General features: G+C 41.7%; 1 protein-coding gene across 1 annotated transcript; it reads right to left on the bottom strand.

Moving 5' to 3' along the window:
• Window positions 1-1,170: 1,170 nt before the first annotated feature.
• Window positions 1,171-13,193, bottom strand: foxk1 (forkhead box K1). The gene is given in 10 exon segments (XM_051070517.1): window positions 1,171-3,358; window positions 3,901-4,074; window positions 4,422-4,676; window positions 4,781-4,953; window positions 5,231-5,424; window positions 5,571-5,663; window positions 5,665-5,718; window positions 5,850-6,048; window positions 8,945-9,160; window positions 12,601-13,193. Coding segments are annotated over 10 exon segments (2,037 nt in total). The 5' UTR covers window positions 13,047-13,193; the 3' UTR covers window positions 1,171-3,125.
• Between the last annotated feature and the right edge of the window lie 946 nt (window positions 13,194-14,139).

Genomic DNA, 14,139 nt, shown 5'->3' on the forward strand with positions numbered 1-14,139 from the left:
AGATTTGGACTATTCATTCAGCTCAATTGGAAAGCTCAATTGGAAAATGGTGATATGAAACCATGCAGATTTTGGTATTATTTGACTAGGATATCGGTCAATGAGATTTCTGCCTTCAACACACAGAGTGGAGGTGAATGAATTTCATTGAAAAAAGACCCTGTTACACTGAATAATCAACAGACTTAACTACGGGTTTCATGAGGACTCGCTCTTTTTGTTCCAATGAGGACTGTTCATTGTGAGATCTGTGGATTATCCAGAGTAACAAGGACATTATTTCTGGAAGAAGAGGTTGCTGATGAATTTCCAAGTACAACAAAATTCCCTTCACCTCCATTGTATTAGGGTGGAAGCAGAAATCTCTGAGGCATATCTAAAAGCCTAGGCAAGAAAAACTCAACTGTTTGCATGACTAGATACCAGACATTACAGTACTGACCCTTTAAAGAGTCTCAGCAAGAACAGTGACTTCACACATCACCTTGTAAAAAGTCTGTGGCTCTTCTATAGGAAGTTAAAACTGTGGGACAGCTGTCTTTCATGTCGACAGAGTCTGCAACTGACAGTTATTTTCATTAGGTCAATCTGCTGATTATTCTTCAAGTTAAACAATTAAATCATTTAGTCCATTATACGTCAGAAAATTAGTTTAAAATGCCCAGAGCTTGTTTTATGCGACCAAAACCCAAAGATTCAGTTCACAGTTAAAGTTAGAAGTTAAAAAACAGAAAAAACTGTCATTTGTACTTGATAAATGACTTAGACAAATTATTACAATTATTTCAGCACTAGTGTTGACACTTGTAGGGGTTTTGTTGCTGTTGCAAAGTCTTTTCTTACCTTAGTGTTTTTATTTCTAAATTATTGCTCACGCAGATTTTTTTTAAAAGAATCCGTCAGTGTTTCTTTTTTTCCATCAGTTTTGTTTTACCCTCAATTTCTGATTCTGTTCATAACTTTGCAGTTACATTTTATTTTTGTGTGTTTCAAGGTTTGTATGACATTGATCTCGTGCATGTCTATTCTTCTCTTGGTAATTATTTATACTGTTAAAAATGATGGTACTTTAAGAATAAAGACTCTTGGATAATTGCATTTTTCTGCTTCGAAACCCAGTGTGACCCAAAATGGCCGACAACACGTCACATGAGAGAAGACAACAGAATATTTACGTCAATGAGGAATTTAATTTGTGCTACACATTTTAACAAATCACAAAAACAGGAACATTTAAAAATACATATACTTCTCTATTTCCAGAATGTTTACGTATTGATGACAGCTGTTTTTACATATAGCAAAATATTTTTTCTTTTTTTCCAAGATGAGAAAAAATACCTTCTAGATAGCTTTGTCATTTAGCAGATAGAGCAGCATACAATCATTACGCATCTTTTTTTTTTTTCTTCTAATGTGCAACAACAATCACTGAAATCTTGCGCAAATTGTGCCTGATTGCCAGCTAAAAATGAGGCCTGTGTGAGGACATTCGGAAAAGCTAAAGGCAGAGTGAGAGTGAAAGAATTGGGGGTGGAGAGTGCTGAAGAATATCTAATTAAGGCAGTGTCTGTGACAGGAATTGCCAACAGCTTGGTGCCTCTGAAGAGACTGCAAAGATAGAGACTGCTCGCTGAGGAGAGGGAGAGAGGTAGATTGGGAGAAAGGGGAGGAAAAAGTTAAAGAATATAGCAGAACTTGAAAGCGAAAGAGCGGGGAGCTAAGAGTAGAAAAGATGTCAGATTAACCATACAGAAAGAAAGAAAACAGACAAGAGAGCATTTGAAATTTGTGTGGTCATGTGTTGGTCCCGCCCTTCCCCTGATAGAACTGATACAAGTCTACTAATGCAACATAATTGTCACCATTGTAGTGTTGCCGATTATGTACTGTTAAAGAAGCGCTGTGTTAACAATCTAAAAAGGTAAAGCTGTCTAAAAGTTAAAATAAAATGACAAAAAAAAATGTAGAAATATTTAAGGCTTTAAGGATTATTACAATAATGCTTTGCTGTGCTAAGACAAAACTGTACGCACAGGCTGTTCCATTTCTCCTTTTACCACTACTGAAACAAGAAAAAAATTAAAATAACAATCAGTTTGTCTACATTAGGTTAGCTCCACTTCAATCAACTCCAAATAGTTGCCTCTTTTTTTTTTTTCTTGCCCTTCCCTGCTCCAACTTCACCGCCCAATTACCCAGATCATCTTGAATCTGAGGAGCTTCACACTGATAAATCAAACTGAGCTGAAGTGAAGTGAGAACTGCAAAAGTCCTGGTTTGTTATTCCTGGATTCCCTCCCATCTCTTTTTCACAAACAATACTCCTTTCATTTTGTGCTTTACAGAGAAGACAAGAAGAGACGCCTCACATTCTGTTCTTGGCCTTAATATTAACATTTCTTTTCTGAGAGAGACAACCTGTTTGACTATTTCTGTCTCACTTTGTACTCTTCATATGGCAATCCTTAGAGAATAATCATATTCTTAACAGTCTCCCAAGCCCTATCAACCTGGTCTGCAGTTAAGTCCTCTCTACCTTTTTATCCACAGCTGTATTTAACTACACAGTAGATCAACTCTGATCATCACAGTTTCTTCTGTAAATGCAGGCCATTCAAATCTCTGAACACACATTCCCTGGTTTTAAATCAGGCAGTGACTCTAATCAGAAGTGCAGGAGAGGTGAGTTCTTTGGCCTGAGAGTGATAATAACCGATGTATCTGAGCCATCAACAAGAGGAAAAGGTTGTATCTGAGATATTCTACATTCACGTGGGTAAAAGTAGTGCTGAAACGTTTTTAATATGCATAATGCTCTCATAAGCTTAATGTCCTTACGTGTTTGAGTTGTCAGTGAATGGCTGATTACAAAAAGACTGTAAAGCTGAAAAAGTCCTGAAAGATTTTACTTGCTTTTAAATTCAGAATGTATTTGAAAGCTTTCATCTATTTTTGACCAAAATATATGTTCCTTACAATTTAATTCCCTTCTGTTGAGAGAGGCTGCCTGTACATTTTTTGGCCGTGTCGGCTGCAGTCATATCAAATGAGTATAAAAGGTGAAGCAGTTGCGGGACGATAAGGAGGCTGTCCATCGGGTACCTGGTAAGAAGGCCTGGGTTTTACTTCCTGGGGTCATGGGTTTGTGATGTCATGGCAACGATGACAGGCTGCTGGGCAGGCGTGACCTGGTGCTGAGTGGATTCAGTCCCACCGTCATCCTCCATCTTTGGCCTCTTGGCCTGGGGTGCGCCTTGCTGCTCAGCTAAAGTTTCTGCACTGGGCTGTCTGCTCACGAGCACTGGAGGGGAGCTGGAAGCCTGGGCAGCCAAGATCTGGAGAGGACTACTCATGCCTGGGAGGGGAATGAAGATAAAAGGTTAGCTGGAGTAATGGTGAGTAAACAGTTTATTTGACCCACCAAACTATCAGTGAGAGTGTTTTCACACCTGAAAGTCTGGACCAAGGTTCATGTTTGGGTTACATATTACCTGTACAGTGCTGATTCAGGCTGCAGTTTGTGGTGCTGTCTAACTGTATTGCATTACACAGAGAGGTGTCTATTATATTGTCCTCCCCATTATATTAATGAGAGTAGAAAAACAGAAACACCTGCATGTATAATGCAGCAGTTACACTGCACCATAAACTGCAACCTCAAAAATGACATTGAGTCAGCACCTCTCTGAGTTTCAACCAAAGCTGTATATTATGAGGATTGTTGTATTAATACCATATATGTTTCAATCCTCTGTATGTAAACAATCTCTTCTATGCAGACTGCATTCCATTGTAGTACATTTCTATCACCATCTTCTCAAGCATTAAGTCTATTTTCATCACTGTGAATGCATCAGTGTGTTTGGCAGTGATTGCTGCAAAAAAAAAAAATCTTACCAGATGCATTAGCAAGGCTGGTTGCTGTGGCAACAGCAGCAGTGGTGTGTTTGCCATTCTGGGTAACAGGACGAACAGGAAGTTGATGTAAGCCTGGAGCCAGGTTCCGTCCGTCCCCACCCTGCACCGCACTGTCCACAGTCTGGATAACACGCTCTCTGCTCAGCTGGGCTTCTATAGGGAAAATATTATATGTTCTATAGAATATTAATGAAGATCTAGTTGTATAATACAAGTTAGTTACTTGTTGTGTCGTGCACATGCAGATGTGTGACTTGTGTTTCTAATATTGTATATAATTAGACCTTTGAGTAGGGATAGCCTAAATCAGTACTCGAACCTTTAGGTGCACAGCCACTGACAGACATCTGGTCAGTCAGTTTGCTATGACCTCTCCCTCCAGAGTTCAGTCATAGCATGTGAATGTAAGAGTTTAGATTGAACGTGGCTCATAAAGCTTCAGTAATGATGTTAACAGTGAAAAGTGGAGATAACTGAAAATCTAAGAGATATTCACGTACCTCTCAGCTCACTGTTGCCCTCTGCTCCTCCAGCAGAGGGGGTGCTGTATCCATTCGGAGGGTTGGAAAGTGGGGCACTGGTAACCACCCGCATCATGGTGACAGAGGGCTGAGAGGGGTTCTGGAGCATGTGGATGGGCTGGACTTGGCCGCCACCACCTGGAACCAAAGCAAGGGCTTTCCCCGGGCCTGAGGGCAGAACTGTTGGGTGGGGGGGTGCAGCCATGATGACGGGCTGAGCACTAACTGGAGATCCTACACAGAGACAGACCCAAACAACAGTTTAATTATTTGTTTTGTAGCGCGTGTGAAAGCCTCCGTCTGTGTGTCTCTGAATGCATTTATGTTTGCATGCTCACCTGGGGCGCTCTGAGAGTATCTATATTCAGGTACAGATGCCAGTTTGTTAGCCAGCTGTTCATGGTGGTCGTGGGGGATTGGAGAGCCCTCCCTGCTCAGACATTCAGGAGTCTGTAGCCCACTGGATGGAGGAGACAGAAGCCCCTGGTGGGTTGGGGATGCAGGGGCGCTTCTGAAAAACAAAATGAAGGGAAACAGGGACAGACCAAAAAACAATTAACACTCTAAGAGACCTTCAGTAACATACAGAGCTCCTTCACTGCCAGTACCGTCTGCTGAATATAACCTAGAAATTAGACTTACTTTGTTCTATCCAATCAAATGATAGCCAGGAGCAGAAGCAGAGAGAGGGGAAAAAGAGTTAACAGAGTCAAAATGGAGAGACAGGGCATGTGTCTGACAGTGTTGTGTGTGTTTGTGCATACACACCCATGCAGCGCCCCACTTACCTAGACGAGAGAGGTCCGAATGGCGTCCTAAAGCAAGCCACCCCCCTTTGCCGTCTTTTCCTGAAGGCTTGCTCCACCAGCTTGCTCTCGGAGGCAGAATCCACACGCCAAAAACTCCCTTTCCCAGGCTCATCCTGAGAGCGGGCCACTTTCAGAAAGTAGCGGTTGAGTGATAGGTTGTGTCTGATTGAATTCTGGACAGAGGCAAAATAAATCAGTATTTTGTTACGGGACACACAGAGCTACAAATATGAGAGAGAGTGTCACAGAACTCGACTGTAAAAGGCCTATAAACGTGCAGATTGGCATTTATATCCAGCTTAGGGAAGGAGGGCCCTACCTGCCAGCCCTTGTCTGCAGTGCGATAGTAGGGGTAGTGTTTGGTGATGTGGGCGTAGATGCCACTAAGAGTCAGCTGTTTGTCCTGGGGCAGAAGAGATGGCCTGGACAATCAGCTGTGCATAGGAATACGGTGGCTTGGACTCATCCTGAACAAACAAGACACAACTGTATTAATGAAGACACATCCTCAAGCGCACATTGTATGATAAAGTAGTTTAAAAAGCTGAAATTCTTTGAGGCAATCAACTTGCAGACAGTGTTGCTAATGAGAGTTCACCTTGGGGCTGTCTCCACCAGCTGACTCCCCCCGCTGCTCACTTCCCACACCTCTCTGCTCAGCAATGCTTCGTCTCTGCTCAGAAACAGCCTTGGCAGCATATTCAGCTGCTAACTGGAGGTCAGAGGTCACATTGCGTCCATAGCGATACCCTGATGACCCTGCCCCGCGTGGACTGGCCGGACAGGAGTTAGGAACACTGGAGGAGAGAGGAAGGAGACTGTGTTAACAGATTAAAGTGATGGTTTAAGGCCACTTGTGAAAGCTAAGTAGTAAGAAATGACCTAAAGCTCCTACAGTCACTACACAACTTCATAACATCACTTAGCAGCTCATAAATGAAAATCATCAACAATGTCAGTTTTTAGCTCCTGGGACAAAAGGTCTACGGAGAAATATAACCTAGAATTTATGAGACCATCTCACTCTGGGAACATAAACAAGTTGTGATAGAGGTTAACTTTGTTAACACGAGTCAAGATTAAACTCCTGTTTGATTCCATCCTCCATTCTATAGCCTCTAAATGCATAATAATCCCATTCTGATAGGTCAAACGGGCCCTTTGTCACTCAGAAACAAAACCCAAATTAGTGTTTAATTCTCTCTAGGATCATCAGTAAATAATTACACAAATATGAAGAAAACGATTAAGTTATTTGTTAACTGTATGAAAAAGGAAGGGGAAAAAACAACACACGAAACATTACTAATATGCATTATGAAGGTCTTAAAATAGCACAGGAAAAGAAGGAGCAAATTAAGCTTTGCTATTCAACTCTACATTTCAGATTAAACATTTTAGTAAATACTGTATGCAATTTGAAATACAGAAAAAAAAAATCTAAAATAGGAAATCTTAATAGGACTGCTATAGGCCTTGTAATTTAATTATAATTCCAATTTTACAATTCAGTACAATATAAAAGTATTACATATTAACAAAATGTATATATTGAATACATTGTTTTGTTTTTTTAAGTGATAAATTTAGCACTGCAGTCCAAAAAAGACTTTTTCTTATACACACACAAGAGCTAAGTGCAGCTCAGATTCACTGTGTTTTAAACACATGAAGTGATCATAAAATACAAAACAATTTGCAAAAATACTCAAAAGTATGTTAATTATTAACTAGGTTTTATCTGTTGCTGTTGAGACACACAGGGAAAACCCAGTAACCTATTATACGACATACACCTGCCTCTGTTAGCAAAGTAAACACTGGTTTCTGGGAGAGTCAGTGTGCTTTGATTTGCCTTTGGCAGCACAGAGCCACAGATACAGAGAGAGTAACACACACAGAGGGAGAGAGAGGATATGTTTGTATTTTTTGGCTGAGGAAACTAGGCTACAGGCTCTGTTTTGAAAGTGGCTCAGTAAGCTCAGCTTTGAAAAATGAATGAAGACGAACAGAAGACTAACAGTGCTCAGGGAGTTCTTAAGAATAAAAACATAATTGTATTTGTAATATGCAGGCATCATTAAAAGTTATGTGTGCCTCTATTTATTTCCCCTTAAACAACCATTTCAGCCCCTGTGCCTGAGCACAGGGGCCAGGCCAGCAGCACAAGTGACGGACAGGGGGAGAGGAATGTTATTATATATAGTTCTTTAAAGTTGCCTAACAGGAAAAGTGACTCTTACCACCCTGTGAAAAGACACTGTTGGTGTTTTAAGTGTGAGCTCGTGCTTTTGCACAATAGTCTTCCGTTGTATGTATTGTATGCGGGCACCGTTGAGGAAGGTGACACAACAATCTGCCCGAAAAAGGCCATGGAGAAAGTGGTTGAGAGATGTATGAGCAAGCGTCTTTGCTCTGTGTGTGTTGTGTGTGTGTCCACGTGTGAGAGAACAGGAGCTGAGGGCTGACTGGGAGGGGTAGGGGCTCTGAAAAGGAAACCACGAATGGACGGAAAAACGGCCGGCAGGCAAAACAATCTGCCCGATAGCCAATCACACGCCTCAAAGCTGCAGCCATTCCATATAAGGCATGCACACACAGGCTAACATTGGTGGGGATGCACGGTGTAGGGACAAACACACACCACCAGAGGGTGCACTCAGCACCACCACGCTCTCCAGTTCCACATGCTGTGTACATTTATAGAGCAGTGATTTTCAAACATGTGCTATCACAGCTCATTGGAGTGCAAGTCTCCATCTCAACAGCAACACTGCAGGAGCTGAGGAGAACACTTTCAACCTGAACAGATATTTTCAGTAAAATGAGCTGATACAGTATGTGGCTGGAAAAAAACAAAAAACAAACAATGCTCTTTAAAACAAGTCCACACAGATGACTACATAAACATGAATACACATGCAGAGATTCAAGATAAGGAAAGAAAGTGAAAAGCTCATTTAATCTGATAGACCTAAAGCACAACTCAGTCATAAAGTGCTCTTCTGTAAAAAAAGTTTTAAGGCTAGGGAATGTTAATATTTTCTTATGTTTAATGACTTATCAGTTGTATCTTGGCCATCTCACTATTTCTAAGTCCTTTCATCACTATGTTATCTGGTTAATTGCAATTGTGATTAATATTACAGCTGCAACTGAAAATAATGTTGGCAATTAATTGTTTGATTATAGGTAAAAAGCTCATTGTGATTTTCTAATTTGCAAGGTGATGCCATCCAGTTTGTTTTCTCCAACCAGAAGCACAAAACCTTCAATTTACTAATCACATAAAAGAATAGCAGCAAATCTTCAAATTAGAGAAATAAGGCTGAGGTGTTTTTTCTTATAAAATTACAATTAATCAATTATTATTGTTATAAAATTGTTGCCAGTTTATTTCCTGATGATAGACTAATCAAATTTGTTATCAGAACAATTACTATCATTTAGTCAAACTCAAAACCCGCATCTCAGTCAAAACAAACCAAAGGTCAGCACTGAGCTTTAACAGTCACAGCAATGGACTATAAAACTTTTTTACCCTGCAGGTAAAAAAACACTGACTCTTCCTGCCAAATCTGGACAATCTGCTTTTGCAGTTCTGAATTGTGTATGTAACATGCTGCGCTTTGCATTTATCAAGGTGCAGCTGTTAGTGTTCATATATATATGTGTGTGTGTCTGTCTTCTCACCTGATGGTGCCTGTGGGCGAGGGCAGCGGAGAGCCGAACGCCCTGATGTGCTCTTCATGCTGCTGCACTGTGGGAATGCTGATTTTGAGAGGAGAAATGTGGGGCAGAAGCGGGCGAGGGGGAGGAGAGGGCTGCTCTTTCTCTCTGTGCTCCTCAGGCTCCAGGAGTGACATAAACTGGATCTTGATGACCGTACTGGGAAAACGAAACACACACCTAGAGAGCAGGACAGCGGGGAGGTAGAGATGGTGGAAGCCACAGGACAGAAGATGAGAGAACATGGAGACAAAGTTTGATTAGTACATTCTATCTTATACAATGACTGACAACTAAGCATTTAAATATTATTGTGTAGTTGCTGTTCTGGAGCTTTTTATCGTATCACATGATATGATGTCCTCAAACTGCAGATTTCCAGCATCTTACAAACTTCTTGTGTTTAAACTCCAGAACTATTCATCTTTAAAGTGCTCAGGAAAATGTAAATTTTAACATGTCCAATACCGTGACAGCTGAGCAAACCCCATCTGCTGAGGAAGATCACATGATACGATAGAAACCTAAAGAACAGCTGCTAAATGGACCTTGTGGTGAGACTGTTTTGTCAACTGCTGTCTCCAAGGACAAGAATAAACATTCAAACTCAAATAATATTAGATATTTAAAGTTACACATGTGACTCTAAGGTGGATCTTTTCAGTGTCACTTTCCCTTTAACTACAGGGGTTTGTTAATAGTACAAACAATATGTATAGTCAACACCTTTCATGGACAAAAAACTAGACTGATCTAAACACAAAACCCGCTAGCCTGGATTTCCTCCACTCTTCATTTTGCAGGTCTGGACAACTGTTTCAACAAAAGCAAGGATAAGTCAAAGACCCAGGTTAGTTCAAGCCTAAACAAAACTCTTAAAAATAATTATATGTGTGAGGGACTGGCTACATTTTTAACAATGGAACCTTAATGACTAATGTAAATAGTTTTTGTTTTTTCCCAGCAGGTACAGTCAGCAGGGTTGTGTATTCAGTGTGGTTAAGTCAAATCTTTGTGACTAACTATCCTAATCTGCCCAACTGTAAATATTGTGACTGAGGAAGAAACAGAATCTCCATCCTAATTTATGGGGTGCTGAGACTGCCAGGCTCAGGCCTCAACATGGAGACGAACAAATGAAAGGATCCATACAAGACCGCAAATGTGCTGTAAGCAGTTGCAGACAGTTGCACCAGTCAATGACAAAAATATGGAAGAAATGTTCCATCTATTCTCTTTGTCTCCTGAAAAACTGCAGCTGCCAATGCAACACTGGATCCATGAACAGACCGCTCACAGCTGTCTCTGCCTAAAGCAGGCCAGCCACAACAACCGAGTGTCTGCAGTGAGGGACAACTCTGAAGGAACTACAGGGTTCCTTGGCTGAAATGGAAGAGACTGTGCATACAATAACTGCATCAGCTCCAGCTGTATGCTAGAACAGCAAAGAGAAATCCACTGTTGAAAGGAATCACATGACATTTTGATTCCTATTTGCTAGAGGGCACAAGGGAGAATGGCTGATGGGACTAAAATTAAGCATCTTTGCAAGAACATAGAATACAGCACATCACACAAAACTCACCATACCCAACATGGTGCTGGTAGCATCATACTATGTGGATGTGTCACTGCTGCAGGCCAATTTAATTTAAGGCTCAGAGAAGTGGAGGGTAAATAAAATGCAGAGAAATACAAAAAGTCTGACACAGCCTGCATAAGTATTGTGACTTGGGAGAAGATTTATTTTACAACAAAGCAATGACCCCTAACACAAAGACAAATCTACACTAGAATAGCTTAAGAACAACAATGTTAACATCTTGGAACAGTCAAGTCAGAGTCTGGGCCTCAGTCCAATCCAGAATCTGAGGCAGGACCTGAAAATTGCTGCTTACTCAGGGTCCCAGAGAAACTTGACAGTAGTTTTGCAAAGAAAACTGGGATCTCCAGATGTATCATGATGAAAGAGATTAAACCACAAATAATTAAACCTGTAATTTTAGCTATAGGTGTCCCTTCTAGTTTTACTTTAACAGGATGAATACTTATGCAAGCTACCATTTTCTTTTTATATTTGTACCCAACTTGGATCAAATTGTAGGGATTTGTTGATAAGTGTCTTCGTGCCAAGCAGTGTCAAAACACCTAATTCATCTGATGTGATTCAAAGCTGTAAATTGTTGTAACAATTAAGGATACTAAACTAATTAATTGTTCTGCTCCACATTCAAATGGGGTTCCAGATTTAACTCAGCACAGTTTTCCAGGTAACCTGTAATCCTGAGACAAGCTTCAGGGCCAAAGCAACACATGCAAACATGGCTGTGGTGGATACGGCCTTGGTTTGTGAGTCTTGTGTTTACTCCATGTGCGTCTGCAACGAGGATGTCATTTCAGCCTGCACTTCCTATTTAATGCCCGACACACCCCCAAACAGTCTTAACAGCCTATCAGAGAAGATGCGGGCACAACCCCCCCCAACCTCCTCCCCTCCGCCCCACCCTGTGATTGACTCACTCACACACACACACACACACACACACACAAAGTCAAAGCTTTCTGTTTCTAACGCTGCTACTGTATAAAATGAGCCAGTAAGGGCAGATTATTTAACCTTGACAATGGTACAACAGTTAAGCTAAAACCAAATTTAAACACCAGATGATTCATTTTGTTACAAAGAAAAAAACAATTTGAAGTTTCAATACAAAACAAACACACCTCTTCCGACAAGACTAGTGAGCTCAACTGTCAGGGGTGCGTTTGTTTACATTAATGTTTACGTGACGGCGACACGTTGGCTAACAGCCTCACAACTTAACTAGCTAACGTTACCACTCTGAAAACTGTTCAGACGCAACTTTGACCAGCAGCCAAAAGACATTCATGTGGTGAAAAAAGTTTGTAAAGGTGATATATTTTTGTAAAACAAGGTTTACCACAACATAACAACACGCGTCTGTGAGACATATCAGCCAACGGCAACTTAAAAAAAATAATTTGTTAGCTAGCTTGTTGCTAGGCCAAATGAAGCTAAGTTTGCTAACAGCTAAAACTAGCTAGGTTAATTCACAAAGTAAGGGCCTTCACACAAATCAGTATCAACTGAAATGCATAGTGAATTTAGTGGGGACACTTTGGATTATCATGTAGCAGCTTCACTGTAAAACCGATGTAATGTATATGTGCGTTTATCCGGATCTGCACGGGATCAAATCAAACCGCTCAGATGGGGGGTGTCATGGCAAACTTTGTATCCCTGTCACAATCTCTCTCCCGTTTGAATATGGAGGTCGTTTGACAGTACGTTGCAAATAATTTCAGCGTCAGAGTGTTTAAAAAGCTAGTATATCCACCAAAACAATTTTTAAATATGTTAGTTACGTATCCACATGACTATCATTCAACCCTGCGGATGTTTTACAGTTTGATTCAACCGTTAGGTGTCCAAGGAGGCGGAACGGATTTAAAAGAGGAAACAAAGTATATCATAACATATGATGCAATGCTGTCAGTGCGTAAAAATTAATATTTAAGTTTGAAACCCTGCAGCAGTCAGCCACGGCGTTGCCGTAACTAGCCTCTCGGTAACGGCTACGCTTTTTAACTGCACTCACTCTCTGGGCAGCGGCAGCGGCGGCGCCCCTCTCCGCTGGAACACCCCGTCTACGAACACGCCGTTCTTGCCCAGGCACCGGAGGGAGAAACCGTTCGCCTCATCGTAGGTGATCTGCAGGTGTCGTCGTGAAATAAAGCTCGAGTGACCCATGTTGATATCCACGGAGCCGTGAGACGAGTTTCGGCCTATGGTGACCGTCCTCTGGCGCATGACAAACTCAAAGTCCCGGCCCTCGAGCCTGGCGAGGGCCTGCGAAGGATGAGAAGCGAGGCGCACGGGAAGGATCCCGGCGTCGGTGCGGGCTTCCATCACCGGAGGACCCAAGAGGGCGAGCGAGGGCTGGTGATAGACGTGCGAGGTCACCGCGACGCGCACGGGGCTGCACGGCGCCGACTGCAGAGCAAGTAGGGCTCGAGCTCCGGTGTCGTCCCGGTAGTCTGCCATCTTCTTTCGCAGGGTCAACACACTCTCACACGCGCACACACACTTAGTTCTCGCACACACAGAGTTGCAACGTGAGAGTTTTCGGCCAGGGCACTTGTTCGCTCCGTGGCTGTCGGAACAACATGGAGTCCGGGGCGGTGCAAGAACGGGAGCGGAGTCCCTGCAGGAGCCGGACTAGTGCTGCATTCAGGTCCACTCGTGTAGCTGCCGGCACAAAAATAATTTTTCAAGTTTGTACACTTATAAACCAAAGAGTACACCTAAAGTATTTTTGGACACACTACCGTCCGGCTCAGGGCTGAAATAGTTATTCAGTCGACATCACTTCATCGTTAGTTGACAGAGTTCATACAGTTTCCAGATAGATAGATGTGATTATATTATCATAATAGTTGCCAATTGTCTGTCGACCAACTAATCAAAATCTGCGTTAATTAAACATGTTAATAGTAGAGACAGAAACATACATAACATCCGCTGACACGGGATGGAAAGCGATAACTCGAAAACTCGTTTTTATGTTTGCAAGACATGGCTGCAGGTTCTGTTCCCTGAACGCAGCATGCAGACACCCCGGTCGATAGGCTGCAGTTCATGTCGTCACACCAGGAAATTAGGGTTCAGTAGTATCTCGAGATTTGTGTTGTGCTGTGTTGTTGTTCAGAACTTATCATTTATGTCAGTCTTTCACATTCACGCCTTTCCAGCGTTGCAGATTTAAAAAAGTTAAAATAAGTGCACGTTCCGTGAATGGAGAAAAATAACACAGAAACATGTGGATCTCAGTCTCAAAATGAATCTATAAATTATACAACTAACACTTACAGCCACTGAAAACCTATGCAACACCGTATCCGGAGAGATTACATTTTATGTCTTATGCTATAATAGCGGGTGTCATAAAGATAAAATAAGAACTGTGCATTCACTTGACAGGTTTTGTGTAATATCACAGATTCAAGCTATTTCCAGCAACCTGTAAATGGTAACATTTTCACGATCCCAGCCCTAAGAACATGTGGTGTCTGCAGTGTAGCTGGTTTGCCCACCTCAGATTTTTTTTTTTCTCTCTTTCTTTTTCTTTTTTATCTCT

The sequence above is a fragment of the Lates calcarifer genome, linkage group LG5 (assembly GCF_001640805.2).
Source record: "Lates calcarifer isolate ASB-BC8 linkage group LG5, TLL_Latcal_v3, whole genome shotgun sequence".
Taxonomy (NCBI): domain Eukaryota; kingdom Metazoa; phylum Chordata; class Actinopteri; family Centropomidae; genus Lates; species Lates calcarifer.